Raw genomic sequence first — 27591 nt, forward strand, 5'->3', positions numbered from 1 at the left:
CACATGTGGGTGCCCGAAAGGATTGCACAAAGCGGGGATTCTGGAGCATGGAGATCCTTAGCATCCTCCTTCGCTCAGTTTGAAAGTGTTTCGATTCCATCCAAAACAAGGCAACAGAGTTCGCTTCTAGTTGGATTCGTGGATAGGACATGCTCCCCTTAGGGACCTGTTTCCTAACCTTTATCAAATTGCCTCCAACAAAGAGTCCACAATTGAGGATGAAATGGTCTGCGCAAGGGGGGCGAAGAACTTGGAGCCCCAACTTTCGTAGAAATCTCTCTGATAAGGAAACTTTAGCCTTCACCACTCTTTCGGCTACTCTCCACCATGTTTTCTTACCTTCATCAGGGAATGATTATTTGGTTTGGACTCCAGCCCCATCGGGTAAGTTTTTGGTAGCTTCTTTCTATAGGAAACTTATCAGCCACCTACCTTCCCTCTTAACCCCACCTCCCCTCTTCACAAAGTTTGGAACACGATAGCTCCTCCAAAAGTTCAGTCCTTTAACTGGATAGCTGGCTGTCAACAGGCTCTCACACTCGATCAGCTTCAAAAAAGAGGGTTGCCACTCCCAAACAGATGTGTGATTTGCTTACAAGAGAAGGAGTCTAATCCCCACCTCTTTCTTCATTTCAGCATGGCTTTTGAGCTTTGGATTCTGATCCTAAAGTTTTCAACTTTAATTGGGTTCTCCCACCTTCGGTCAAAGCTCTAGTTCTTTAGTACTCAGTTGGTCCTTGGCCCAAGGCTGGACTAACCTAGTGGAGGGCAGCTATTGCTGCTACGGTTTGGGTTTTATGGATTGAAAGAAATGAGAGGATCGTTCAAGGACATAAAAATGAAGTTTCAGGGATGTTTCACAAAGTTACATCTTCTATACCCTTTTCAGCCTCCACTCATAGTACCTTTCCTGGGATCCCTACGAGTTCTTTCCTCAGGCAATGGGACAATATTATTCGACTCCAGCCTTTCAAGTGACAGAGACCCCACAACTGGTTGCCCCCTCCAGAAAGTGCCATAAAGTTAAATTTTGATGGCTGTTCATTGGGGAATCCGAGCCATTCAGGAGTAGAGGGGGTCTTCAGAGATCACAACTACAATGTTCTCTTGACATATTTTGAATATGTCGGCTTTGGAGATTCACAACTCGCTGAAGCATTGGCTCTTCTCCCGGGCCTAAAATTTTTTGACCCGGCTCGGGGTCAATCCTTAGTGGTGGAAGGAGACGCAAAAAACACTCTATTTTGGTCAGCAAGTATACCTAATCCTCCTTGGTACCTCTCTACGATTTTTTATGAGATTTACCACCTATGCAAGGATACCAACGTCTAATGGAGGCATAAATGGCGGACGTCGAACGAGTTCGCCGACCTCCTAGCTAAAGATGGTGCTCGGTGACGATCACATATGGAAGACAATAAATGGTCAACCTCCTTTTTTGCACTGGACCATCGAGGCTCTCTAGGACCCTAATCTTCTTGTAAAAGGGCGTGCCTATAAGCCCTATTTTTTGGATTTCTCAATCTTTTGTATACAGTCCCTACAGAAGTATATAGTTTGTATAGTGGTGTTGGCTTAATTTTTGGACTAAGATACCCGTCTCGAGGGTAATCTCGGCTCAATCTATTGTATTCCTTCTTGTTCAGTAATGTTAACATTATCAAAAAAAAAAGTGTGATTTCTAAATTTGAAAACCACCACCTATTCCTCATGGTTGAAAGAATTTCGTGGCCTCAGAAATCCTACTAGCACCACAAAGCACTCAAAGGAAGGAGTCATATAAAGGCATAAGCAGACACATTTTTCTTACTTATCAGGGTTTTGAGTACTACACCAGCATCTACTAATTTGCACACATTGCAAAGGGACATGCAATTTGGCCCCACTTCCCACAATCTAAGAGAAAGATCAATCTCCAATTAGAAACTGGCCTACAAGACCTTATACTAGGAATTCTCAAAATCTTATCATTGCTTCCAGCTTTTCGAACAGTTTATAGGCTTCTAAGCTTGCCTGATTTGCACGACCCATGAATGAAGCTCCAATTTACACATCTATCAAGACTTTAATTCTCAGAGTTTTATCATTATTTTCAGCTTTTTGAACAGTTTAGAGGCTTCTAAGCTTGCCTGATTTGCATGACCATGAATGAAGCTCCCATATACACATGTATCAATTGTCATAATCTTACTTTTATCAGTTTCATATACATGAGCCACTGTACAGAAATGCCAAACAAGTGACAAATAAGAATTATCATCAGGTTTGAAGATGTTAACCCCATGTCAAAAAGGAATTCTCTAGCAAAAAAGGCATCACTTTTGATGAAGATTCCCAATAAAAGACAAATAACCATGGCACTCTAAACCCAAATTCTCCCTTGAAACTTGCATGAAGACCTCTAGGCCACCACGAGTACTCAAAATTCACATAGATGAAGGATTTTGTCAAAAGAAGTGTTCAAAGATGTGGCCGATTCCACATGGACTCGGCCGAGTTGCTCAGTCTCAGCCAGTAGCTAAGGAGAATGTACACACTCAGCAGGTGTGTCACTAATCCAAATTTGGATGTTTTGATCGAAAATTCCTCAAAACAAATATTCTAGGCTAGGAATAAAACAAATATTTATCGATTTGCATCAAAGTTCAGATATTTAACCTTTTTTTTCATTTTTTTGGTGGAAAGAAACCTTTTTTTTTTAATACCCAATCCGCCTCAACATTGATTTCTCTCACTTTTTCTTTAAAATCATGGAAACTAAGTTCTATTTGATCTTCATTCATCCCTCTACAAGATCCCCATACTCATTTGTTGAATCAAAATGCTAGAAATTGAGAGATAAAACTGGCCTGAAATCCCTGGTTCTCTTAAAATCAGCTTTTATTTTTCAAACCCTAACCAATCCCCCTTCATATTGGTTTAATGGTTCCTCTCTCATTTTTGGCCCAAATCTATTGAATAGTTTTGTTTGATTGTTATTCAACCCTCTGCAATGCCCCATACTAATATGTTTCATAAGTGGCTGAAAATTCAGATTTTTTGCCCAAAAGTTGGCGGTTTCTATGAGAAAAAACAGATTTTTTTCTCCATACGCCACCCAATCCGCCATCGTATTGATTTATACTTCACTTTTCATTGAAATCTCTTGAAACTTGGTTGGATTTGTGCAGTTTTACCATTAAAACAAAAAAATAAAAATAAAAGAAAAAAGAAAGAAAAAATGCAGACACTCACACACACACAAACACATGCGGGTATTATATAACAGCGATTGTAAGAAGGTTTAGGCCCTAGAAAGTTGAAGAGCTTAATGCATAGCAATTGCTCTAAAAAGGCGTTTCCAATAGAGAGACGACATGAAGAAGAAAAGTTACCTCTTTTGGTTGTATAAGGGCCTAAGGCAATGCGGACAGAGAGAAGAGGAAGAGGTGCTCTGTGCAATGGAGAAAACCTCAGAGTCTGAGACTCCTTCACCGATGCGACAAGAGCGAGAAAGGTGAGTGTGCTGCACGTCCTGTCCATCTATAAGAATAATAAATCAGGGCTTAGGAGTATGCATTCGATATTTTGAATCTCCAGGCTGTGCCATTAATGTACGGCACAGACACTCTGAAGAAAAACGCTGACATTTTTCGAGATTCACCCAAGAGATGCCCATTATTAGGAGTTCACTGGGTTATTTTTTATCAAGAATTATCAAAAGGAAAAAGTTTATATAATGTTGCAACCTTATCAAAATGTAAATTTTTTATAATTTAACTTCTCACAATTTATTTATTCGACTATTCAATGTTATGGTCACATGTATTTTCATAAAATTTTGATTTAAAGTAAAGGATATGGTTAAGTTTTTTTTCTGTTTTTGAGAATAAGATATGGTAAAGATATTAAACATTTAATATGTATTTTGATAATCTTTTTTCCTCTAAATTTAATTTTTAGAAATTTTTTGAAATGCTGATAGGAGATGAACTATTTACTTTTTTTGAAGAGATTGTTTACTTTTTAAAACAAGTAAGTCACGATCACTCTTGTTCATCAAATTTCAATTGGGTGGTTGTGAGTGTGTCATTAACTAAATTTAAAGTTAAAAAAAAATAAAAAAATTTGTGATTCACTCTAAGCCATCCAATTTAACGTCTTATGATTAGTAGCAATTGTGACTTCCTTGTAACAAAAAAAATGATCTCAAAGTATACAATCCTTTTAACGTTTTACCCATTTGCAACTATTCCATATTACATAGACTTTTGATAGCCTTTTTGTAATTAAATCAAAAGATATAGGTAGTTCACATGACTTTTGTTGGGCATTTCATAATTAAATCAAAAGATGTAGATGGAATATTAAATAGTTTATCCCTAATGGTAATAAGATAAATTTTATTTTCACCATGGAGTCTTATCCCAACTATTTGGGATTGGCTGCATGAATCTTATTTCTTCATTCGACTCTATTAATGGTCATGTCATCAGTCTCAAACTATAAGTCACCATATCTTTTCTCACTATTTCATCTCATTAATTTTTTTTATTTAAAAAACTCATATTTAATTTCGAAGCTTCCATCCAAGGACATTTAATCGTAGGTTAGAACTTCTAAGAGGAGCATTTTTGGATTTTTGCTCCTTTTTCTTTTTGAAATGGACATTGTAGTAGCTCAAGAAAATAACGTCATATTTTTATTTTATTTTAATGTTAAGTTAACCTTTTATTGAGAACATGAAAAGAAATACAAAATGAGTACAGTGTAAATGAAAAGAAAGGCAAAGAGCAAAAAAGAAAATATCAAGAAAAGAAGGCTACAACAAAGAGAGGGGAAAGGGGAGGAAGAAAGAAGAGAAAAAGGTGAAGAGATAACTAAGGAATCACAAAAGCATTCGGCAAGTCGCGGCTTACTGTCTTCACCCCTCACACTTCCATCAAAATTATGCTTATACCATCTTTCTAAGGGGGGCACCTGATAGAGTTTTTTAGTACTTTGGATTTAGATAGCTTCATTAAATCATATAAGTTTTTCAGTATGTAGCTGGAAAAAATAACTTCGTACTTTGGATTTAGATCGCTTCATTAAATCACATAAGTTTTTCAGTATGTAGCTAAAAAAAATAACATCATATGATTGAGCTGATACTGACCAAGTTTTTTATGGTAAAATTTTAAGTGTTACAAAATTCAGCATCCATCTTTTTCAATAAAAATGGACATCCAAGACATGTAGGAGGATCTAAAAAATTGTAGATTTAAAAATATTCACACGTAACCATATAGCCCTGAGGAAGTAACTATGATATATACTCTTTAAGGAGCATTTTTTTTTTTTTGGGTAGTTCAACAGTTGAAATCAAACTTGAGATATAACATTGTTAAACGTCAGCTGCTAATCACTCAAGCCCGCCCAATTCTCAAGGAACATAGTTTGATGGAGAACAAAACTACCCCATTGGAGAGAGAGAGTGCAAGGGTAGGCCAGGAAAAAATAATATGTAGCTACCAGATAGAGAAATAGCAGAGATGGAATAAAACAGAGAGCACCATGTGGATATTTTGGATTGTTTTGAAGTAGGGAAAGAAGTCAAAGGCAACTCTCCCACGGTTTATTACATGTGACGATGACTTGATATCGTGTTTTTCCATTTTACTTTTAAGACTTTATAAAAACGATGGCTATGCGTTAGATTTTCAACTCTTTTGGAGTATTTAAATGAAGGATTTTGTTTTGTAAGAACTTTATCTATCTATACTACATTATTAAGCTGGAGTTAAGGGGTGGACATGTGTCACAAAAATAAAGAGGGACCAGATCTCTAGAATGTATGTAGGACACATAACTTCTCAATAAAACAAGTCTAGGGTGGCTAACCCTATCTTTAAGGGTGTGTTTGATAACTGGAAGGTAAATGTTCTCTGGAAATTGGAAGTTCTTCTTTGATGAGAAGAACGAAATTACTGTAAGAAGTTTTTGGTTTTTGTGTTTGATAACCTACTGGAATGTTAAAAAAGTCATGGGTTTCTGTGTTTGATAACCTGCTGGAACGTTAAAGAAGTTATCGGTCAGTCATATAAAAGAGTTCATTCATATAAAAGAGTTATACAAACTTTAGAAACAATAGATCTTTAAATATTTCGCAATTACCCCAATCACAATCAAAACCAAAATTCACCTCAATCATCAAAGATAATCAATTTTCTATCATTCAAACTTCATGCCAATGATTTGTTCTGTTTTGCCTAGAAAAACTATTCACATCCAATAGTCATGATTAATTAAATTGAATATTGGATTATTCAACCATTTATTGAACAAAAATTCCACAACAAACTCAATAAATTTCCTGCTGATTTCCTTTAGAAATGTTGTTATTTGCAAAAAATTCCAGTCAATCTATAACAAGTTGTTTTTATTTTTGTTCGCTAGTTCGATAACTACATGTTAAATTGTCAGATAAAACCCTATGCTTGATATTGAAAAATAAAATTAAGCTTAATCTAAACCTATGGCAAAAAAGAAAGCAATACTGAATTTTTTTTTTTTCTTTTCTTCACGACCAACAAAAGAACTATCAATGAAAAAAAAAATAAGCTAACCATGAATCAAATCTCATTGATTATCTCATTTTCAGATGATAGCAATAACAAAAAAAGAATAAGAAAAAGAAAAATGGGACACCCAATGGTTATAATTGTCACCTGTATAGTAGAAGAAACCAGATGAAAAGAAGAATTAGAAAATTAGAGAACCGTGAAATTTAACTGGAGTGGATAGAGGAAGGATTGAAGGGAGTGATGAGGGGCAAGGTTTCTACAGAGAATTGGTTATAAAAAAAAAAACTGTCAAATTATTTTTTCCTACAGACAACAATTTACCACAAAACAGTATTCAGAGAAAAGCGTATATCCATTTTTACCATGTTCGAAGAGAAAAAACCATGGGATAGGGAAATAACAAATCAGGAGAGAGAGAGAAAAACCTTTGTAAGGAGACTCACAGGAGCAAAGAGATGTCTCTGCTCTGTGGTTAGGGCAGTCAAGGGCTCTTCTTCGCGAGGGCAGTCCGGGGCAGGTAACTTACTTTTACCCAGTAGTTTAAAAAACGGATCGATGACCCGGATCGGGCATCCCAAAAATCGATCCTGATCGGTGAATCGACGATCCCGATTGGGAATCGGGCATAATTGCTCGGATTAAGCCTTAAAAAAATTCAAAAAAAATATGAAAATTCATTATAAATGTTGTTTTTTAGGAATCCAATAAGAAACGAGGGTACTACATTATTAACTTTCATTGTTTTCATCAATTTATGAATATTGATATGTTCTTTCCCTGTATGAACTTCTGCTGACCATTAAATTTGCACAAAAAAATCATAGAATTATCGTGGATTAAGTATATAATCATATATGAACTACAATAAAGAGTTGACTAAATCGATGAAAAATTGGCCACTAAAATATCGAATTGGTGGAAAACCCTAGTCCGCTAAAAAAATCCAAATTATTACAACATAACTAACTATAATATTATATACCAACAATATTTTATAATTATTTTATGATATAAATAATAACAAATCCAAAATATTTTATAATATCATCTAATTTAAAATGTATTATTGACAATTGTAAGAAAAATAGTATACTACACGATTTATAATACAAAAATTAATAAATAAAATAAAAGATTTGGTTATCAATGTATAAATTATTATAATTCGTACCAATTTTCTTTAATTTTTTAGGTTTCTAGAATAAATTAGTGGAAGAGATTGTTAGTAGAAATAGAGAGATTTCAAATGGCCTAATTGTATGAATCCTATCTTTAAATTAATATTACTAAATTTATGTTAAAGACCATGTTATCTTTTTTTTTTTTTTAAATGAAAAATATGATACTTGTTGATTATCTGTTTTTCTTTTTTTTGACAAAAGAAGAAGATGTTGTACTACATTTTTTTTTGCTTGTTGTATTACTTTTTTTTTTTTTTTTACAAGAAAAATAAAAAAATGATGTTGCCAAAGTACATTTTATTTTTTTATGCCTTTTGTTTTATTTTTTTTCAAGAAATACTTGTTATCTTACCTTGTATTTTTTTTACAATAAAAAAAAAAAAATTGTATTATCTTTGTTATCTTTATCTTGAAAAGCTTTTTATTTTATTTTTTTATTTTTATTTTTTTACAACAGTATTTTCTGCCTTTGTTTATTTTTTTGACAACAAATTGTATTTTTTTTACAAGAAAAATAAAAAAATGTTGTACTATCGTTTTCTTTAAAGTGTAATAGACACTCCATTGCGCATTGCGTGTGTAGGAAAGTGAGGGGGTAGACGTGAGGTGAGTTGCCACGTGTTGCTCCCGTGAAGCGGCTACGTGTGCCACGTGTCACTCCTTTGAGACGGCCATGTGTAAGCCCAAAAAATACAAATTTCCCGTGAAGCGGCTACATGTGCCACGTGTCACTCCTTTGAGACGGCCACGTGTAAGCCCAAAAATTACAAATTTATGGCCACGTGTAAACCCAAAAAATAAATTTTTTTGGTGAGACTCGCGATTCACTATTGGGAATCTTCCGGTTCTCTCTAGACATGGGCGATTCCCGATTTTTCGTGGAACCGGCTACGATTCCCGAGTCGAACCGGGTGACTCGACGAGTTTTCAAGCACTGCTTTTACCCGTCGGCGAGGTTCTCTTTCTTTTTCTTTTGTAATTTGCCTCTAGTTTTATCCTTGCTTTCTTATTCTCTCGTAATTTGCCTTTGGTTTTGATTTAATTAATTAAATGAAACAATACGGTTTGTATAGAGCCTAGGCTCTAAACAATCAAATTAGAGCCTACCTTCAAATAGTATCGAGAAATGTCGTTTCAACACTGAAAATATTTGTAATAGCCTTAAAATTTATTTTCATCTTTATTTATAAAGTTTAAAGCTTCAAAAACAATCTAGATTGATAGATCCATGAAAACTTGAAAATCTTGAAAATTGATGATCCAAAAATACGTTACAAAATACACTATTTCCAATACTTTAAATCTATTTTTTTCTCATGTCCATGCATCTTGATGTCGAGATGATCAATTGGAGGATATTTAGGTATCAAAACAACCTCTTTTTTGATGTAGGCTCAAATTTGATTGTTTAGAGTCTCGGCTCTATATAAACTTTTCCCATAAGTTATTTTATTTGTTTAATCGTGGTTTTGAGAAATGTGATAATTGTTGAGATAATAGTATAGCTGCATAATGGCATATTTTGTTTCCTAAAAAGGATTATTATTATTTTTTTAAGATCATATGAAGAATTTTAAGGTGCTTGGTATTGATCGACGATGGAGAAAATAATGGGATTTCTCAGAGTTCAATTAAGGACAGGGCATCAATTTGGGCTAATTGATTCCTTCAATGGCTCCATATAATCCCCATCTTTGCTTTGCAACAATTTTGAGAGCTTTTTCTGAATTATTTGTTATAGAATCTCATCGAATATCAATAGCTCTTTGTAAGTTATCAAAATATACTTCCCATGTCTTAAGTCCCTCTGTTGGGGGATTTATGCAAGGCCCCACCAATTTATTTCATTACAAATTTTAATTTTCCAAATTTGTAAATTGCATTCATGCTTCTTGAATTTGTGTTACTATTTTTTTATTTTTCTTAAATACACAATTGCTTCAAAATAGTTAACCAGTTACAAAACTTTTCAGTATTAATTTATGGATTGCTTGCTTTCGACTAATTAAAATTTTATTTGAATTTTTAAATATTTGAAAATTTGGTGTTGTTTTTAGTAAAAAAGAAGAAGAAGGAAACTAGATTTATTTCTTTTGTTGAGTTTTTCAATAATTTATAATACCAAGTGTAGGACTTTATGCTAAAAAAAGTAGCCTATGCCTAATTTATTTATTATAAATTCCTTAATATTTTCAACAATTGTGTACATTTTGTTTTCCTTCTAAATATTTTAATTTTTTTTTTTGTAATAATTTTTGAAATGGAAAATTGGTTTTAAAGCCTTTCATTTAGTTTTAGAATTTTTATTGTTTTTGTGTCGTTGATAAATTGTTACCTTGTATTGTAAATTTTTTTGCTTCCACAAAATTTTAATGCTTTAAAAAAATTACGATCAACTCTCAACTTTCTTACAATGAAATCTTATACACTCACAAATACTATGCTTACTTTTCCCCAAAAAGGGCAACGAGAATCCCTTTAGAAAAAAACCTTTTTTTTTTTATTTAGAAAAAAAACCTTTAACTTTCATAAACCTCGTCCACATTTTTATTTTTTGATTTTTTTATCAAAATAACTTTCATAGTAGAAATTAAAGTATATTTGTGATAATTTCCCTTATTTAAATTATTTTATATTTTGGATGTATTTTAACACCCTTAAACATTTATTTGTAAAATATTATACATTAAAAAAGAATTTAATCACCAATAATTAAAAAACAGAAGGAGTTTTGAAACCTTCCCAAGCCTATAAATATAAGTAATCTTTCTTCCTGTCCCTAATTTCCAGCCTCTCTCACTATTAAAACTTTGAGCCTTCTCAAGCTCTCTCTGTTTAAAGACTTTATTCAAATTGATCTTCGGCTTTTCTCTAACTGCGGTTTGGTTTAAAGACTCCGTTCGAATTGAAATATATTTGTGTACCTAGAAAATTTTATGATTTTTTATTTGATGGTCAATAATTTTAATCACATGCATTGCATGTGTTTTTTATTAATTATTATTAAAAAGAGGTCATAATCACTCATGGCTATTAAATGTTAAATTAATCCCTTAGAATATATCGAAGTTCAATACTTTTTTAAGAGAACTTTGAGTCTAGCCAATGACACACTTATACTCATCCGATTTAAAATCTAATGGAGGAGAGTGATTGTGATATCCTTATACGAAAAATATTGGTCTTTTTGTAAATTTTTCCTTTTGATAAAGGGTGGTGGTTTCCATAAATTCCATCCTTAAGGGTGTGGTTTCCATAAATTCCATCCTTAAACAATCAAGATAAGGTACACCTCCAAACTTTGCCATAAGATACAACTTTGGTGTCGAAAATTCTTAGGATGGCCCTAAAATCTATTTTCATCTCTATATTTAAAATTTTGAACTCCAAAAATGGTTTAAATCAAGCAAACCTATAATATATGAATATCTTGAAAATAGACTGTCAAAATAATGCGTTGCAATATGTATTATTTTTGGGACATAAATAGTTTTTCTTTTCTTTTTTCTTCTTTTTTTTTAATATCCATACATATTGATGTCAAAAAGATCGATTAGATAGTTTTCCAACGTCAAAACAACCATTTTAGATGGATTTTTAAGGTACACCTTAATTCTACAATTTAATGTGTCAACCTTGTATGAACTCATTCATTCCCCAAAACCATCGTAACACTGCAACTCCTCTAAAACACACAAGAAACTGTTGTTTTATTGTAAAATTTTTTTAGGAATTGCATATAGTGAGACCATTTACCTTTGGCACAAAGAAGTCACAAATACTTATAACCATCCGATGTGAAATTTGATAGCTTGGATGTATCACAAAGTTTAAGAAAATTCCTTTTGAACTTGGAGCTTCGTCAATGGAATAAATATTGCAACCCAATTTCATATCCAATGTTCAAGATTAATTATGACCACCATGTACTAAACGTAAATGGTCTCATTGTATATATTTTCATATTTTTAAGGAAAGATAATGTTTTCTTTTTATTTTATATCGTACGCAAGTCTCTTTTAAAAAAAAATCCATAGTTCCCTTCTTCAAAATAGTATCAAATTAGTTAGCGTAAATGAGGGAGGTCATAGATACGTTCGTAAGATTATGACATCAAAAGTGAAAGGCCTTGAAGAGAATGAAGATAGAAAAGGCTTTGCGATTGCATCATATCGCGATAGAGGCTCCGAAGTGTATAGGGGAGCTCAACATTGACTAACTGACCAAGTTGTTCAACAAAGCATCGGGAACAAAGAAAATGCCATATAAATGAAGGAAAAATATTGTAGTACATGTTTACAATAACAAATGACACATAAAATTGTGTGAGCTATTGAGGGATCAAATTTATGAGTTACCTATAAAACTATAGAAAATAGTGATTGAGCAATAACTAAGGCACGAAACGAGTGTCTCAAATAACCAATTCAGTTTTATGCCAAGAAGATAAACAATTGAGGCTATTGGCTTTAATAGGTGATAAGATAAAATAAAGTAGACTTAGGTGACTGACCATGTGCAACACAAACCCAATATAGCATCTGTTAGGATGTGCGAGTTAGTTCAAGTAGAAGACTCAAAAAGGGCAAGTGGTAGGCCCAAAATGACATGGATTTAAAGTAGTGAGAAAAAATATGAAAACTTATAGTATCATTGAGGGTATGACCTTAATGGAGCAGAAATACCCAAAAAACAAATGGAAGTAGCTATAGTGGGTAAAACGTGGCATCATGATAAATAAAAATGAGGAATATCCGAGCCCAATCAAGATAAGAGTCCACGCTTTGAAATGTTTAGAGGGTTTATTTTTTGGGATTGTCTACAAAAATATCATTTATCTTTTGTACACAGAGGTTACAATCTTTCCCACTCATTAGATGTCAAATTGGATGGCTTTGAGTGAGTCACGAAATCTGAGATTTTTTTTTTTGAACTTTGTGTGTATTCAATTACACCATTGCAACCACTCATTTTGAAAATAAATGGACAAAAACGATTGCGACTTCCATGTACAAAAGATAAATGATCTCTTTATAGACAAATCCATTTATTTTTAATTGCCATAATCATGTATCTTTTAAGTGATTCAAATATATTAAAACAGAAGAAAAATAAAATTAAATAGATATCAAAAGAAGAAAATAGGAATACATTGAAATGATTTATATAAATAAATAATTAAATTTACCCGGGGGGAATTACATTGATACAAATCGGCCTGGAAAAACAAACTTTAATAAGTCAAAAAATTGTTTGGCCCTGCCTGATAAGGCCCAGCCTGTTTAGAAAGACCTTAGAAATAAATAAATAAATAAATAAAAATCACTCTTTAAACTTTTCTTGTTTGGAGTAAGTCAAATAAAATTAAAATACATATATGCTAAAATATTTTTTTAAGGAAATTAAAACCTGTTAAAAAGTAATGGGTCTCTCCCCACTAGAAACCCGATCTCTCTCTTTCACCCATATACAAACTTATTATCTCTCGCTTTAGAAACCCAATATATCTTTATCACTCTAAAAACTCATTATCTCTCTAAAAACCCAACATACATTTCTCTCTCTAAAAACCTAATCTCTCTTTATCTCTTTAAAATCCATTTTTTCCTTCGGAATACAAACTCTCTCTTTAAAATCTATTATCTCTCTAGAAAGCCAATCTCTTTTTTTCTCTCTAAAAATCTATTCTCTCTATAAACCCAATACCTCTTTTTATCTCTAAAAACCCAATATCTTTCTATCTCTAAAAATCTATTCTCTCTAAAAATCCATCTCTCTTTCTCGCACTAAAAACCCATTATCTAACTAGCGCTTTCTCTCTTTAAAAACTCATTATCTCAAACCTATTATCTCTTTAGAAACCTAATCTCTCTTTTTATCTCTAAAAACTCACCATCTCTCTCTCTAGAAACTCAATCTCTTTTTCTCTCTTTAAAAACTCATTTTTTTTCTTTTGAAATCCAATATCTCTCTTTAAAAACCTACATTCTCTATCTAAAAACCCAATATCTCTTGCTCTCTCTAAAGACTCAATCTCTCTTTCTCTCGTAGAAATCCATTCTCTCTTTTCTCTCTAAACTTTATTATCTCTCTCTAGAAACCCAATATCTCTTTCTCTCTAAAAATTCATTCTTTATCTAAAAATCTCATCTATCTCTTTCTCTCTAGAAATCTAATCTTTCTATCTCTCTCTAAAAACTAAGTCTCTCTAAACGTCGAATCTCTCTCTAAAAATCTAACCACTCTCTCTAAAAGCCTATTCTTTTTCTAGAAACCCAATCTCTCTCTTAAAACTCATTTATCTCTCTAGAAATCAGCTCCAAAATAAAAAGAGATGGTGGATGGAAGAGAGAGAAGGAGAGAGATGGCATAAGGTAAAGGGGGAGAGAGAGATGGCGGATGGAAGAGAGATGGCATATGAAATAGAGAGAGTGTCTCGGGGGAGAGAGGGGGCAAGTAGGGTTGCTAAGTGTTTGGGCCGAGCCGAGAATACCACATTTTTTTCATTTAGATACCACACATATATTGAATTTTTTAGAAAATATTTTAGCATATATTTTTTGTTTTATAGGCTTACTGCAAGTAATAAAAAGTTTGAAGAGTGACATTAAAAAAAAAAAAAAAGACAAAAAAAAAGGCTTCCTAATGTGCCTGGCCCATTCCAATAGCTTCTTTTAGACAGGCCTAGGCTTTAATACCATATATTCGGGCAGGGACCCAACGTTTTATCAGGAATTTTGGGCCAGGCCAAGGTAATTTATAGATTTTATTGGCCCGGTGGTAGCCCTAAGTGTAATAGGGAGATGCAAGGGGTTTAGGGTCTGAAAGCTTTCCTTCGCTCAATGTTTTGACAAATTCGGGATCGAGAAATTTCATTCCTATGAATATGAGGTCGTTATTTTTTTTTGGTAAATTTAGCAATACATACTTTACTTTTCAATTATTTATCATTTTACCCTTCTCCTACTGATCTTCCAAGTCAAAATCATATGTAGGCATTTTAAAATTAAATTAAAATATATGGATAAAATGTAAATCGTTGATATGTTATGTATATTTTGACAAATTTCCCTTTTTTATTCATCCAATTAGTATTTAAAACTCGGCACCAGTCAATAACCGCCCTGAGCCAAAATGGCCAAATTGCTGGGTAAGTTTGGCTCACAAGGCCAATTTTAAAAAAGGAAAAAAGATAAAACAGAGAAAAAATGTCAAAAGAAGAAGAAAAAAACATATAAAAATAAAATATTCAAATTCAAATATTTGAGTTAATATAGTAGGGTATAATCACAATAAAAAAAAATACTTGAAGAAGAAATGGCAGAAAATATAAGAATTCGATTTTAGACATTTTTAATTTTGATGCCAAAAAAGTTTGTTAGGACTTTTGTGGATCAATGCGGTAGGAACATTTTGCGGCGAATTTGAAAGAGTTCAAGAAAAACGAGAGAGAAAAATCGAAGACTTATAATTTCGGGTTAAAAAACTTTTCGAAATTTAAACTCTCACTTTCTTCTATTTTACTTTCCAGTCCAGCAAATTGTTGTAGGGGTCTAATAGAGGGCTCCAATACCAACAAATTGAAACAAATCCAACTTATTTTATTAGTAATTGAAAGATAAATTCAAACTATGGAAGATTTGGTTTTTAGGATTGAAAAAGTCATGAGATTTTGACGGAAAGACCTTGCCGAAACTAAAAAACTTATCCAAATAAACTTATTTTGGATGGAAATAAGGCTAACATAAATTAGTTGGTATTAAAATTGATTAATTGAGGGTTAAAATAGATGAAAATTAACTATTGATCCAAAAAATTGTTAAATAAAAAGGTTGTCAGGAGGCAACTCGACCAAGTCCATATTAGAACCAAACCATACAATTTTAGTTTTGAGTTTTGATGATTACAAGTTCGTTTGGGAATTCTTTCAACTTTGTGACAAAACAATCGATCAGATTTTAGGTCGACTATTTTTTGTTGAGATGAAAGAGAGAACACTTGACAAGCTGAATCACACTTCGACCCTTGAATCTCCTCTATATTTTGCTTTATTTTAAAGAGAAAAAAAAAAAAAAAAAAAAGAAAAAGAAAAAGAGAGAAAAATGTTAATATCAAGCCAAGGGAAAAAAAAAGAAGTAAAGCCTCACTTTAAAACTCTGAAAAGCTTAAAATCAATCATCTAGAAAATGATCATTACGATTGTGGAGAAAAAATTAGGATTCCAAGCCCCAAAAATAATTGTATAAGGAACATATTATTTAGGCTCTCCATTTTCAAATATTAATGGATTCGCATTAAATGCTATCATTGCCAATGTTTTTTGTGAGGGTGGTCTTGTCGCCGGTCTCTTGCTCGAATCACAATTTGACGAGACCCATTCTCTACCGTATTTCTTTCGACATGTTTAGGCTAAAAAATGAGGCGAAGGCCGTAGTTTTGGCAGAAATTTTCGAGTATAAACAAGATGACATTTTAGGAAACAGGTGAAGTTGAAAGGAAATAGGAGGACATCACAAACATGGGTACAATTGTGTAAAACCGAAACAAGGAGAGCAATTTTGAAATGAAAAATGTTTTGGTAGGGTTGTAGGGCTCTCATAATAAGTAAACCCATTTCAAAACTCGCATAAAATTATAGTTATGGTATAGAAAAACTTACAAAATGATCATTTCGGCCTTGACTATTATAGTTGTAAAAAATATTTAAGATTTTAAATTCTAAAATAATATATATTATAATCTGACCATATATATTTCATTCTAAAAATAAGTATTTACATGTCTACAATATCTGCACTATTTTTTGAGTTTCAAGTTTCATATTACGTGTTTGAAATCGATTTTAGAACCATCATGAAGATTTCCCGTGCACAAAGTGCTTTAGGAGTCGAGGTGGGGCTTTAATTTGTTTTCATGAAACCTAGGCGTTTTTTTGAAAGTAAATCCTTTTGAGATTCATGGCAGTAAAAGTCAAATATGGGCCTGAAACGTAAGGCTAAAAGTCAAGTGCCTGGCACTACTCATTGGATGGGGCCTAAGCTTGGATTGGCCTACGCAACCCATGATCCCAAAGATTCCAAATAAGAGAAAACGACTTGGATTGTGAAGAAAATGAGAAGAGGCAACTTTGGAAGTTTGTGGAGACTGGAGACATGGTCCCTGACCCACATATCTTACTTCCCCTGTCATTTGGTTGGGTACCATTTTTTTTTTATCTGCAGATATCCAAGGGAGAGTAAAAAACTAAAAATCTTTCCAGTTGAGAGAGAGAGAGAGAAAGAGAGAGAGAGATGGCGGCCCCAATGCTTGGCCTCTTGAAAGCAGAGCTTCCATTGCAGGAAGAGTCTCTGTTGATCTCTGCGAGTAAGAAGACTGGTCTTGTCCTCGTGGACATTGTCAATGGATTCTGCACCCCAGGTGCCGGTAATCTGGTAAGTCATAAACATTCAATTTATCTACTGGTTTTCTTTTTCGTTTCCTATGGGGAAGGCTTTGATCTTTGATGGGTAAGGTTTTTGGTCTAATAATTATCTGGGTTTTGGTGTGGGGTCTTCTATCTTTTGAATACTTCTGATTAATTTTTGTTGGTAGTTTGATGTTCTTCTCCCTTTGTTCCTTTTTGAATTTGCAGGCTCCAACACAGCCAGATAAACAGATTTCTGATATGGTAGATGAGAGTGTAGGGCTAGCAAGGATTTTCAGTGAGAAGAAATGGCCAATACTGGCTTTTCTAGATACCCATCAACCCAACAAGCCCGAGCCTCCATATCCCCCTCACTGTATTGTTGGATCAGGAGAAGAAAATCTGGTACCAGGTAATATATATTGTCTATAATTCATAATTCACAATTCCAGTGGTTTTTTCTGTATAAAATGGCACGATGTAGTATTGGCAAATACCCAGTTGATCAATCAAATGAATTAACCAACTTATTTTGCATGAATGCTTGAACCGATATGAAAATAATGCCTGGTACTGTAATTTCATTTTTTGAGAGATAACCAGTGATGATACTAGAGAAACAATTGATGAAATCATGACCAGTATTTGTATCTGAAGATAAATGAAGGCAAAAAAGAATTCAACTGCATAGTTTTAAGTATTCTTTAATGTTATTTTGTTATTTGGCAGCCTTGGAATGGTTGCAGAAGGACCCAAATGTAACAATCAAACGCAAGGATTGCATTAATGCGTTTGTCGGTTGCATTGAAAAGGATGGGTCGAATAGCTTTGTCGATTGGGTTAAGAATAACGGGATCCAAGTTGTGAGTTTCTCTCTGTCTATTATATCAGTTATTATTTACGTGCACCTTTTGTGGTTTGTCCCAACTCTATATGCATTCTAAAATCTCTTCTAATTTCTTTCATCCCATGCCTCTTGTCCTCCTATATGCATGATCAGATATCGATAAGTTCCATGTAAGCTTGTTCTTATTTAAGCAAAGTTCTTTAATTCTTTTCTGGAAAGTAAAATTTGTCAATTTTATGTTCCACAAGTTGCAAAGGAAAAGATACCCCCCTACAGGCCTACACATTAAGGTTTGTCACATAATTCAATTATTAATGGAAATCAGCTGTCTAATCTCTTTCTTTTCTAGAAATTTTGAGTGAATGTAATCATTCACTATTTCTTATCAGTTATGTTAGACAGAATGACCCTGAACTCACCTAAGATTTATCCCATTTTTTATGGTAGTTCTAGTATTTGACCCGTTATCTTTGTCATGTTATTGTTTCTATCACTATTAATAGTGTCTTCAGCTTACACATTGCTTTTTTATGATCAATATTTGTTTCTAGTTTTCAGCGCAATCAACTGGTTGAATAAGTATGAGTTATTGTGTGCATTGAGCTGTTTTCTTATTCCACTCTTAATTAGCTAATTGTATGACCAGCAGATTAATCATAGGAGATGATTATTTTGGTCTTTTTAACTGAATTGTTCCAGCTCGTTTTTCTTTTGTAGATTTTGGTGTTGGGGATTTGTACAGACATATGTGTCTTCGACTTTGTGGCAACTGCCCTATCTGCTAGGAATTGTGGTTTGCTGCCACCTCTGGAAGATGTTCTGGTGTATTCTCAAGGAAGTGCTACTTTTGATTTACCATTACATGTAGCTCAAAGTATTGAAGGGGCTAATCCCCATCCCCAGGTAGCTTTCTTAGTTTCTTGCATTCCCTTTAGGGGCACAATAGGAGATATCTTGAAAACATCAAGTTTGTTTCTCTAGTTTTGGTGATTGTTAGTAGAAAACTGTAAATGGCTAAACTCCATGGAGTTTCCTTGCCTAGAGTGGGCTTCACCAGACTTAAAGTTTGGCTTATAATATGAAGTTCTAGATTAGTATATTGTTTTCTTTAAAAGAAAATGACTTCCGTGTGTTTCATTTGTGCTATCAAAAGAAGAAGAGGAGGAAATCTCTATATTGATTTTATTTGGTGATTGTCCTGATTGATTTGCATTTCAACATATCAAAATTGATCATGATATCGTAAATATACATCTTCAAAATTTAGTCTCACAGCTTAACCAAAACAAACGAAAACAAATAGTTCTACTATGCAGGAATTCAACGCTTTTTTGGGGTTTATTCCTACTGTGAATTGCACGGTGTATGTGATTGGATTGGTGGTTTTGTTGCTGCTTACCTTGAAGATCAAAGACACCTCGATTACTCAATACAAGCTCTCAAAATTATAACTGATGGGGTTTGATATGGCCCGGGCCAAATCAACTAGTGGTTTCCTATATTCTACCTCAATGCTCTAAACTAGAGAAGAAGCAGCCTATATATGCAGAAGGTGAACATCCAAGAATAATACTATATCTTCTTCTATCCACCAAAACATAGACATTTGAGCTGGTTTAGTTGTCATATGGTTGGGCAGACATTAGGGGAATGACCCATAAGGAATTTAGATTATTTGGGTGTTATAGTAGTTGGAGTATGACCCTTGATATTTCTTTCTAAAGATATTATAAAAAGGATTTTGTGTTTTCTAAAAGTTTACTTTTCACCAGAATGCAATCTAAGTATTTTACATTGTTGTTTGCCTTAGTTTTCTCCTTTTTGAAGAGGTTGCTGCCTTTATTGAGAATATTTGAACCTAACATTAGAATATCTAGCATGCTTGTCTTGCCTTATGTCTTGTTTTTTTTCTTGCCCCCTAAATATTTAGGGTATGCTTGTGTTTGTGCTAAGTTTCAGCCCTATATCAGTGTTAACCTCCTCCATTTATAATGGTTGAACTACTTTGTTAGTTATCCAATTTTTAAAGTTTACCTTCTGCTCTCAGCTTAAGTTATCTCCTGAAACTAGTGGTTGATTCTTTGCATTTTTTCCACCCAAAGCTTCTATTATAATCCTCCTAAGTATGTTTTTGTCTCAATTCCTCTGTTCTTTTTATTGATCATATATTCACGCCTTTCGCTTGTGTTATTGTAATTCATAACCTCGTATCAGTAATCATCTCATTTCTTGTTCGATGCTACTCATGTAGCAACTTTTATTTTTCTTTTGTTTGAGATACTCATACTGATATATCATGCTATCATTATGAGCAAATCCTTTAGATGGTTGATAGGTACTCCTCAGGGACAATGTTATCTCAGGGAAACACAATAAATATGCTTCAGCTTGAAGTGCGCTAGCACTTCAGCATCCCCGGCTTGTGAGCTATTCTGGATTTTAGATCTTTTATATACTGGGGTAGACAAGTGACCTCTAATTGGATTTCTTTTCATTGGCATAAATTTGTGTATGATTTTGTCTTGGTGCACAATCTCATGTAGAACATTGCCCAAACACTCGTCATGGTTCTTCAGTATACAGGGGTAGAGGGTATGCTAAAACATCATAGTATATGTGGATGAACAGGCTTTACAAAGTTTTGTATATACTAAGTTTATTTATGTGTACGTTGCTACTATGGGGAACCTGAATATTAAAAAAGACGAATTCACCTGACTTAATACTTCTTTGTCAGATCTATTTATCAGTTATTTAAATACTCAGAAAATCGGTTAGCTTCAATTGGTCTTAAAAGGATACATAAACTGAGGAGACTTGCCCACGAATATATTATTATTTTGCAGGAGATGATGCATCATATGGGTCTCTATTTCGCCAAGTTGAGGGGAGCCAAGATTGTGAAGGAAGTGTCAGTTTTTCCTTTGAGTTGATTTACATACTAATAGTTTTGTCTACATATATTACGATGTGTTTAGTAAAAGCGTTGTTTCATGAGGCACACTTGTGTATTATTTTATATGTACAGAGACAGTTGGATCAATAGAGATAAATATGGATACTTTTCATGTAAAGAGAAAATACAATTCGTGATTGTGTGGAGGGAAACTGAATGGTATGTTTTCAGTGTCATTGTGCACTTGAAGTAACAGATATGCAATAGGTGTAATGGCAATATAATATCTGGATTGCTGATACTGTAAACAAATAATTTACCCAACTCATCATCATCATCCAAGCCTTAACCCAACGATTTGGGGTCGGCTATATAAATTTACCCAACTGAATGGTTTTTTTGCTACCATGACGTGTGAACTAAATTACTTGGTTTTTCATCATTTTTAGAATTGTCATTTCTTGCATTTCTAATGTAAATTTATGGTGATCTAATTTGCAGTGTAGATCAACTAGAATTACATTAAGTAATTGATCATGGTATCCTTATTAGATTTTTGTGTTCTGAAAAGGAAGCGGAAAGATCGGATGTTACAGGGTCAACGTAAACTAGAAAAGTTTCTAACTTGCTCATGAGAAAATGGTACATGTTTCATATTAGTCTTCTTCTAGCTTACAATTGTATATAAAGTTCTTTGAAAATGGACCATCCAAATATTTTCCATTGATTAATGTACCTTTCTGATTAAAGCTTGCTCCAATGTTCGTTGGGTGAATGGAGCTGTATTTTCAAGCAATGGAAGATGCAGTTTTGGGTATGATTAACTTTTTTTATAGAAATGTGAAGTTCTATTAGGGCCTGTTTGGATTCCTGGTTGAATCCTGGATTTGAGATTCCCTGGAAATATCAATTCCCTGTTTGGTAGAAATCAACAAAATGCAAATTCCCTGTTTGGATTATCTGGAATATCTTTTTTTTGAAAATGCAAATTCTCTCTCTCTCTCTCTCTCAAAATTTTGAGATAGTTTCTCTCTCCAAAATTTTATTACACTCTCTTTCAAAAATTTAAAATTTGAAATAGTTTCTCGCTAAAATTTTTGAGATAGTTTCTCTCTCTAAAATTTTTATATATTTTCTCTCTAAAATTTGATTTACTTTCTCTCTCTAAAATTTGAGATACTTTCTATCTCTAAAACTTAAAATTTGAGATGGTTTCTCTCTATGAAAATTTTGAAATAGTTTCTCTCTTTAAATAATTTAAGATAGGTACTCTTTCTAAACAATTTTAGGTAGTTTCTCTCTCTAAAATATGATATAATTTTTCTCTCTAAAATTTTAAAGTACTTTCTCTCTCTAAAACTTAAAATTTGAGATAGTTTTTTTCTAAAATTTTTAAGATAGTTTCTCCTTCTAAAAAATTTTAATTACTTTTTCACTCTAAAATTTGATATAGTTACTCTAAAACTTTAAGATGCATTCTCTCTCTAAAACCTAAGTTTTGAGATAGTTTTTCTCTCTAAAATTTTAATATACTTCCTCGCACTAAAACTTAAAATTTGAGATAGTTTTTCTATCTAAAAATTTTCAAATAGTTTCTCTCTAAAAAATTTAGGTACTTTCTCTATCTAGAATTTGACATAGTTTCTCTCTCTAAAGTTTTAATATATTTTCTCTATCTAAAACTTAAAATTTGAGATAATTTCTCTCTCTCTCTCTCTATCTAATTTTGTTAAATAGTTTCTCTCTCTAAATATTTCAAATACTTTCTCTATCTAAAATTTGATACAGTTTCTGTCTCTAAAAATTTTATTGTAGTTTCTCTATTTAAAATTTGATATAGTTTCTAATCTTTGAAAATTTAATATGCTCTCTCTCTCTCTCTCTCTCTCTCTTTCTCTCTCTAAAACTTAAAAAATTTGAGATAATTTATCTCTTTAAATATTTTGAGATATTTCTTTCTAAAAAAATTTAAGTAGTTCCTCTAGCTAAAATTTAATGTAGTTTCTCTTTCTAATATTTTAAAATACTCTCTTTAAAATTTAAGATTTGAGATGAGTTTTTCTCTCTAAAATTTTAATATGGTCTCTCTAAAACTTTAAATTTGAGATAGCTCTCACTAAAAAAATTTGTTTATTTTATTTCTCTAAAAAAATTCATATACTTTTTCTCTCTAAAATTTGATATAGTTTCATTTTCTAAAATTTTAATATGTTTTTTCTCTTTAAAATTTAATATAGTTTCTTGCTCTAAAATTTTAATTTTTTTTTTTCTTAAGCAGTAAAGTGGATAATTCCCATGAAATGTCAATTCCACCTATTTTGGTAGAATTGAGATTTTTAAAATTTAGGTTTAAAATGAGCATTGAGGGATCCCACGGAAATCTCAATTCCAATGGAAATCTCAATTCTAAGTGTACCAAACACGACATCCAATGAGCCAAATGGCTGTTAGGATTATTTTTTTAAGATTCTACAAAATAATTCAAGCCAAAATCCAGTTAACTTCTAACAGGTTCTGTGTTAGTTTACTGGATTTTAACAGGCACAATCTTAATTAGAGGCAACTGTGCCATGATCCTATGATCATTAACCTTGTCAGCTTCCCTTCAATTGCTGGCCGATAATAGGGAGGGAGTGGGACCTATTAATCGAGCATGTCATGTTGTCCTCATTGCCACCATCTTCTAATCACCATCCATCAATCGATTGGATAATGATAACACTTTACCATATCTTGTCTATTATCTGTAATATATTTTCCCTTCATTGGAAAATTATTTGTCAATTTAAGTTTATTGCACAATAGGCAATTCGATATTTATGTGTATCACCATGCTATTTTCAATAAGTAATAAATATTATTACATATATTTTAGGAAAAATTACATACATATTTATTATATTTTTCGTTATTACGGCTCTACCGAATAGTTTTTGTTATTACCAATGTGTCCCTTGTTTTTATGTGAAAACAGAAATTTTAAAAAAAGAAAGACAACTTTACCTTTTTTTTTATTGTTGAATAACCGAATTCAAAGTATTTTGAGTTATTCAACAATTGAAAATGGGTCAATTTCAATTTTTGAATAGACAAAAATTTAAAATTTTTGGTTATTCAATAATCGAATTTTTTTTTCTCTCTTGTGGGTCTACGTCTACGTATCCTCTCTCTACCTCACTCTCTACATTACATGGGTAAAAATAGTCTTTTTTTTAAACTCTCTTTCTTCCCTTCACTCAGCTTCTTTTTTTGGTAAGTTCATAATCCCTTAGATTTCTCCTAAATTCCTAGGTATGCGTCTTCTTTGGTAAGTTCATAATCCCTTAGATTTTTCCTAAATTCCTGCGTATGCCTCTTTTTCTAGTAAGTTTATAATCCCTTAGAATTCTCCTAAATTTAGGGGCTTAAATTACCTGTTCCCCTTTATTTTATTGGATAAGGGTGACTTTATAGAGGTAGATAGAGAATATGCCACAAAATTTCCTATTCTTCTAATCTCATAATCCCTAGGCTCAAACTATTTGTTCCCTTTTGATTTTATAAGATAACTATGACTTCAGAGAGGTAGAGAAAATGCGTCACAAGAGAGAAAACATTTTTGGGTTCGTGACGAATTAAATTTTATGTTCTCCAAGAACATAAATTCGTGTATTTTTAGTTGTTGAATAACTGAAAACACTTTGAATTCGATTGTTCAACTGCCGAAAACAGGATAAAGTCGTCTTTTTTTTTTTTTTTCTGTTTTGACATGAAAAAAAACAGACATGGAGGTACCAACCGAAACTATTCGATAGTGTTGTAATAACGGAAACTATAACGGATATGTATGTAATTTTTCCTATTTTTTATATACTACTGGCCCCTTTACATATTTTTCGTTACATATTTCTGTTGGCAATGAATTGGATGGCTCGGCTTGTCCCGGGCTGCCCAGAGCTTAAAAACCACAATGAGGGCCACAAATTTTGGCCCGAAGGCGGGCCGGTGTAGACCACCTTGGCGAGAAGGGAGGGCTAATCTGGGCCAAGCCTAGGCCTTGGCCATGCCTAGCTTGGCATAGCCCTATTTCCTCAAGTTTATGCTTTATTTCTCTTCCTCTTTTTCCTTCTTTTTTTTGTTAATCAATTCCCACTGGGCCCGCCCCACCCCAAATGAAGTCACGGTTTAGCAAGCCACCTAGCTAAGGCCCCTAGCCCAGGCTTGGTCCATACAAGCCTTGCCCTGGTCCAAGGTTGGCCAGGTTGAGCCAAAGCTTGCGTGGAGCTAGCCTTGGGATCATGGCTCAAAATAGTGCAGGGTAGTTTTAGGGTAACGTTCACATACCCATTTTTGGGTGTTGAACATTTGAATTGAAGGGTTTTTCGGATGTTCAACATTCGAAAATAGCTCGAAAATTAAGCGTTCACATTCCCATTATTCACATTTCGCTGATATTTTTGGATGTCTAACATCCAAAAATGTGCAAATTTCATATTTTCGGATGTTAAACATCCAAAAATGTCATATTTTCAGATGTTCAACACTCGAAAATGGGCATATGAACTTTTGGTATATTTTCGGATGTTCAACATCTGAAAAAGTAAAAAAGGGTATGTATGTAATTTTTAGATGTTCAACATCCAAAAAAAGGTAAAGTTGTCTTTTTTTAAAAAATAGAATATACATATAATAATAAAAATTATTTGCTACATCCGTAATAACACAAAATATAACGGATATGTATATAATTTTCCCTTTGTTTTTTTTATATATTTTTCTTGTGGACTTCTATGAGTATACATACAGCCCCTTCTAAAATCTATTTTAGATATGGATTTTTTATCTAATTTTTTTTATGGATTCATCATCTAGCCAAGGTGATTATGAATGTGAAAAGAAAAATTAAATTTTAAAATTAAAAAATATATTTTTTGGTATTTTTGGCTGCACTGTCTATATGAAATCTTTGGAGGATACACTTTATACAACGTCCATCTTTATGATGGACGTTTGTGAGTTAGCGGGCTCTTCTGGCCACTAACTGACGCAACAATTTTCTTTTTCTTATTCTTATCTTTTTATAAAACTTATACATAAATGAATTTTGGAAAATTTGTACGCCCATTGGGTCCATATTTGAAAAATATTAAATTAAGTACGACCAACCTTCACAGTTTCAAGGGTAGTTTGCTTATTATACCTTTTTGAAATTATTTACTTTATATTCTTTGGAGGTGCGCCAATTTTGGCTTGTTACATGTACATGAAAAATATAAAATTAATTTCTTAGACATACTATCAAGGGAAAATTACAAAAATACACCCTGAAGTGGACTATCACCCCAATTTTTTCACACTTTTTTGCCCCAAAGAACATTTCCTTGCAAAAACCCCCCAAACCCAAAAATAACATAAAATAAGACTAAAATACCCTCGTTTCTATTCACACGGCCTTCTCTCTCATGTTTCTTTTCACACGGCCTTCGGCTTCGGCAATGGAGGATTGCACTCCGGTAGTCCTAATGCACGCTCCGACAGTCACAATGTGCACTCCGGCAGTGCTTTGTCTGACCCGCATCGCTCCGGCATACTGAGAACTACGCTCCGACAGTAGTATACTGCGCTCCGGCACTACTCTATTTGGGATCGCGAATTGATTTAGTTTGTATGAGAAGGGCATTTCCGTCAAAAAATTAAGATTTTTTACCTTGGGGGGGGGGGGGGGGGGGGGGGGGGGGGGGTTTGAAGAAAGGTTGTTTGGGGAAAAAAAGTGTGAGAAAAAATGAGGGTGGGGGTAAGTTGCATAGATAGTTCATTTTAAGGTGTATTTTGTAATTTTCCCTACTATCAACACCCAATCAAGATAAGAAGGTTGAGATGACAGACTTTTAGGTGAACTACAATGTGGATTATTTAGTAATTTAAAAATTTTAGCCTTATATTCATCTATTTTTATTATTTTCTCGATACAAAAAATATTGGCCTTATCAAAGACTCTAAGTGAATAAAAAGATATAAAACACTCTAGAAATTACTACTTAGACCCCTAAAGTAAATAAAAAGACACAAGAAATAAATAAAAAATATAAAAGTGTAGACTCAATAATGAACTTACCCTTCTGCGGTTCTTGTTGTAAACTTTAAGTTTATCTCTTTGATCTAGAGACTCAAGAGCAATATTATGAATGAATCAATCCCCCTTTCCTCAAAAGAATTTGAGCTCAAATTCAACGGCTTGTCATTGAAGGTATTACCATGATATGGACTGAGATACTTCATATTAAAAACATCGAAAGTGCGAAAATATAGCTTGATAGCTTTAACTGATAGGCATTGTCATTTATCTTCTTCGAATTTTGATTGGTCCTATCTTGATAAGACTTCAAGGCTTGCCATTTTACTGCCTTCCCCATAGAGATTGGATTAACCATGTTTTAGGCCCATAGGGAATTGTCATACTTATAATAAATAGGCACAACACACTTGGTTTTGAACACATTGGAGAATACTCTACTGTGAATTTGAAGTGGCTCAAGATTCATGATGGATTACCTCATAATTTCTTTCTCTTATGGTGACTTGATATAGAGGTTCTCCACTCAAAACGAAACAATGGATGAAGCGGAGCTCTAGCATCAAGAACCATTCGATGGCTCTCTTCTATATCTAACTTACTAGCAAAAAGCTTAAAGAAAAATATCACCAAAACCCAGGGGGGCACCCCACATGACACTCTTTAC

The 27591-nt window shown here is 33.1% G+C and overlaps 1 protein-coding gene and 1 long non-coding RNA gene across 3 annotated transcripts in view; one reads left to right on the plus strand and one right to left on the minus strand.

Annotated features, from left to right (window-relative positions):
* The window catches only part of LOC110007943 (uncharacterized), a 30425-nt gene extending 26684 nt beyond the window's left edge, over positions 1–3741 (minus strand). The window contains exon 1 of the long non-coding RNA XR_002282293.2: positions 3375–3741. This is a non-coding gene — a long non-coding RNA (uncharacterized LOC110007943). The remainder of the gene's footprint in view (positions 1–3374) is intronic.
* A 13176-nt stretch (positions 3742–16917) lies between these two features.
* LOC18442650 (nicotinamidase 1) lies at positions 16918–21057 on the plus strand. 2 transcript variants are annotated; one of them, XM_006852865.4, is made up of 5 exons: positions 16918–17157; positions 17358–17541; positions 17859–17992; positions 18694–18879; positions 20823–21057. In XM_006852865.4, the coding sequence occupies exons 1-5, from the start codon at positions 17017–17019 to the stop codon at positions 20907–20909; spliced, it is 732 nt and encodes a 243-aa protein (XP_006852927.2). In that variant the 5' UTR covers positions 16918–17016; the 3' UTR covers positions 20910–21057. The 2 variants fall into 2 exon arrangements, 1 of the variants encoding a protein (XP_006852927.2); XR_016046783.1 differs by lacking the exon at positions 17859–17992.
* The last annotated feature ends 6534 nt before the right edge of the window (positions 21058–27591 follow it).

Source organism: Amborella trichopoda, chromosome 13, assembly GCF_054954075.1.
Source record: "Amborella trichopoda isolate Santa Cruz 75 chromosome 13, AtrichopodaSantaCruz75HAP2 v2.0, whole genome shotgun sequence".
Lineage (NCBI taxonomy): Eukaryota > Viridiplantae > Streptophyta > Magnoliopsida > Amborellales > Amborellaceae > Amborella > Amborella trichopoda.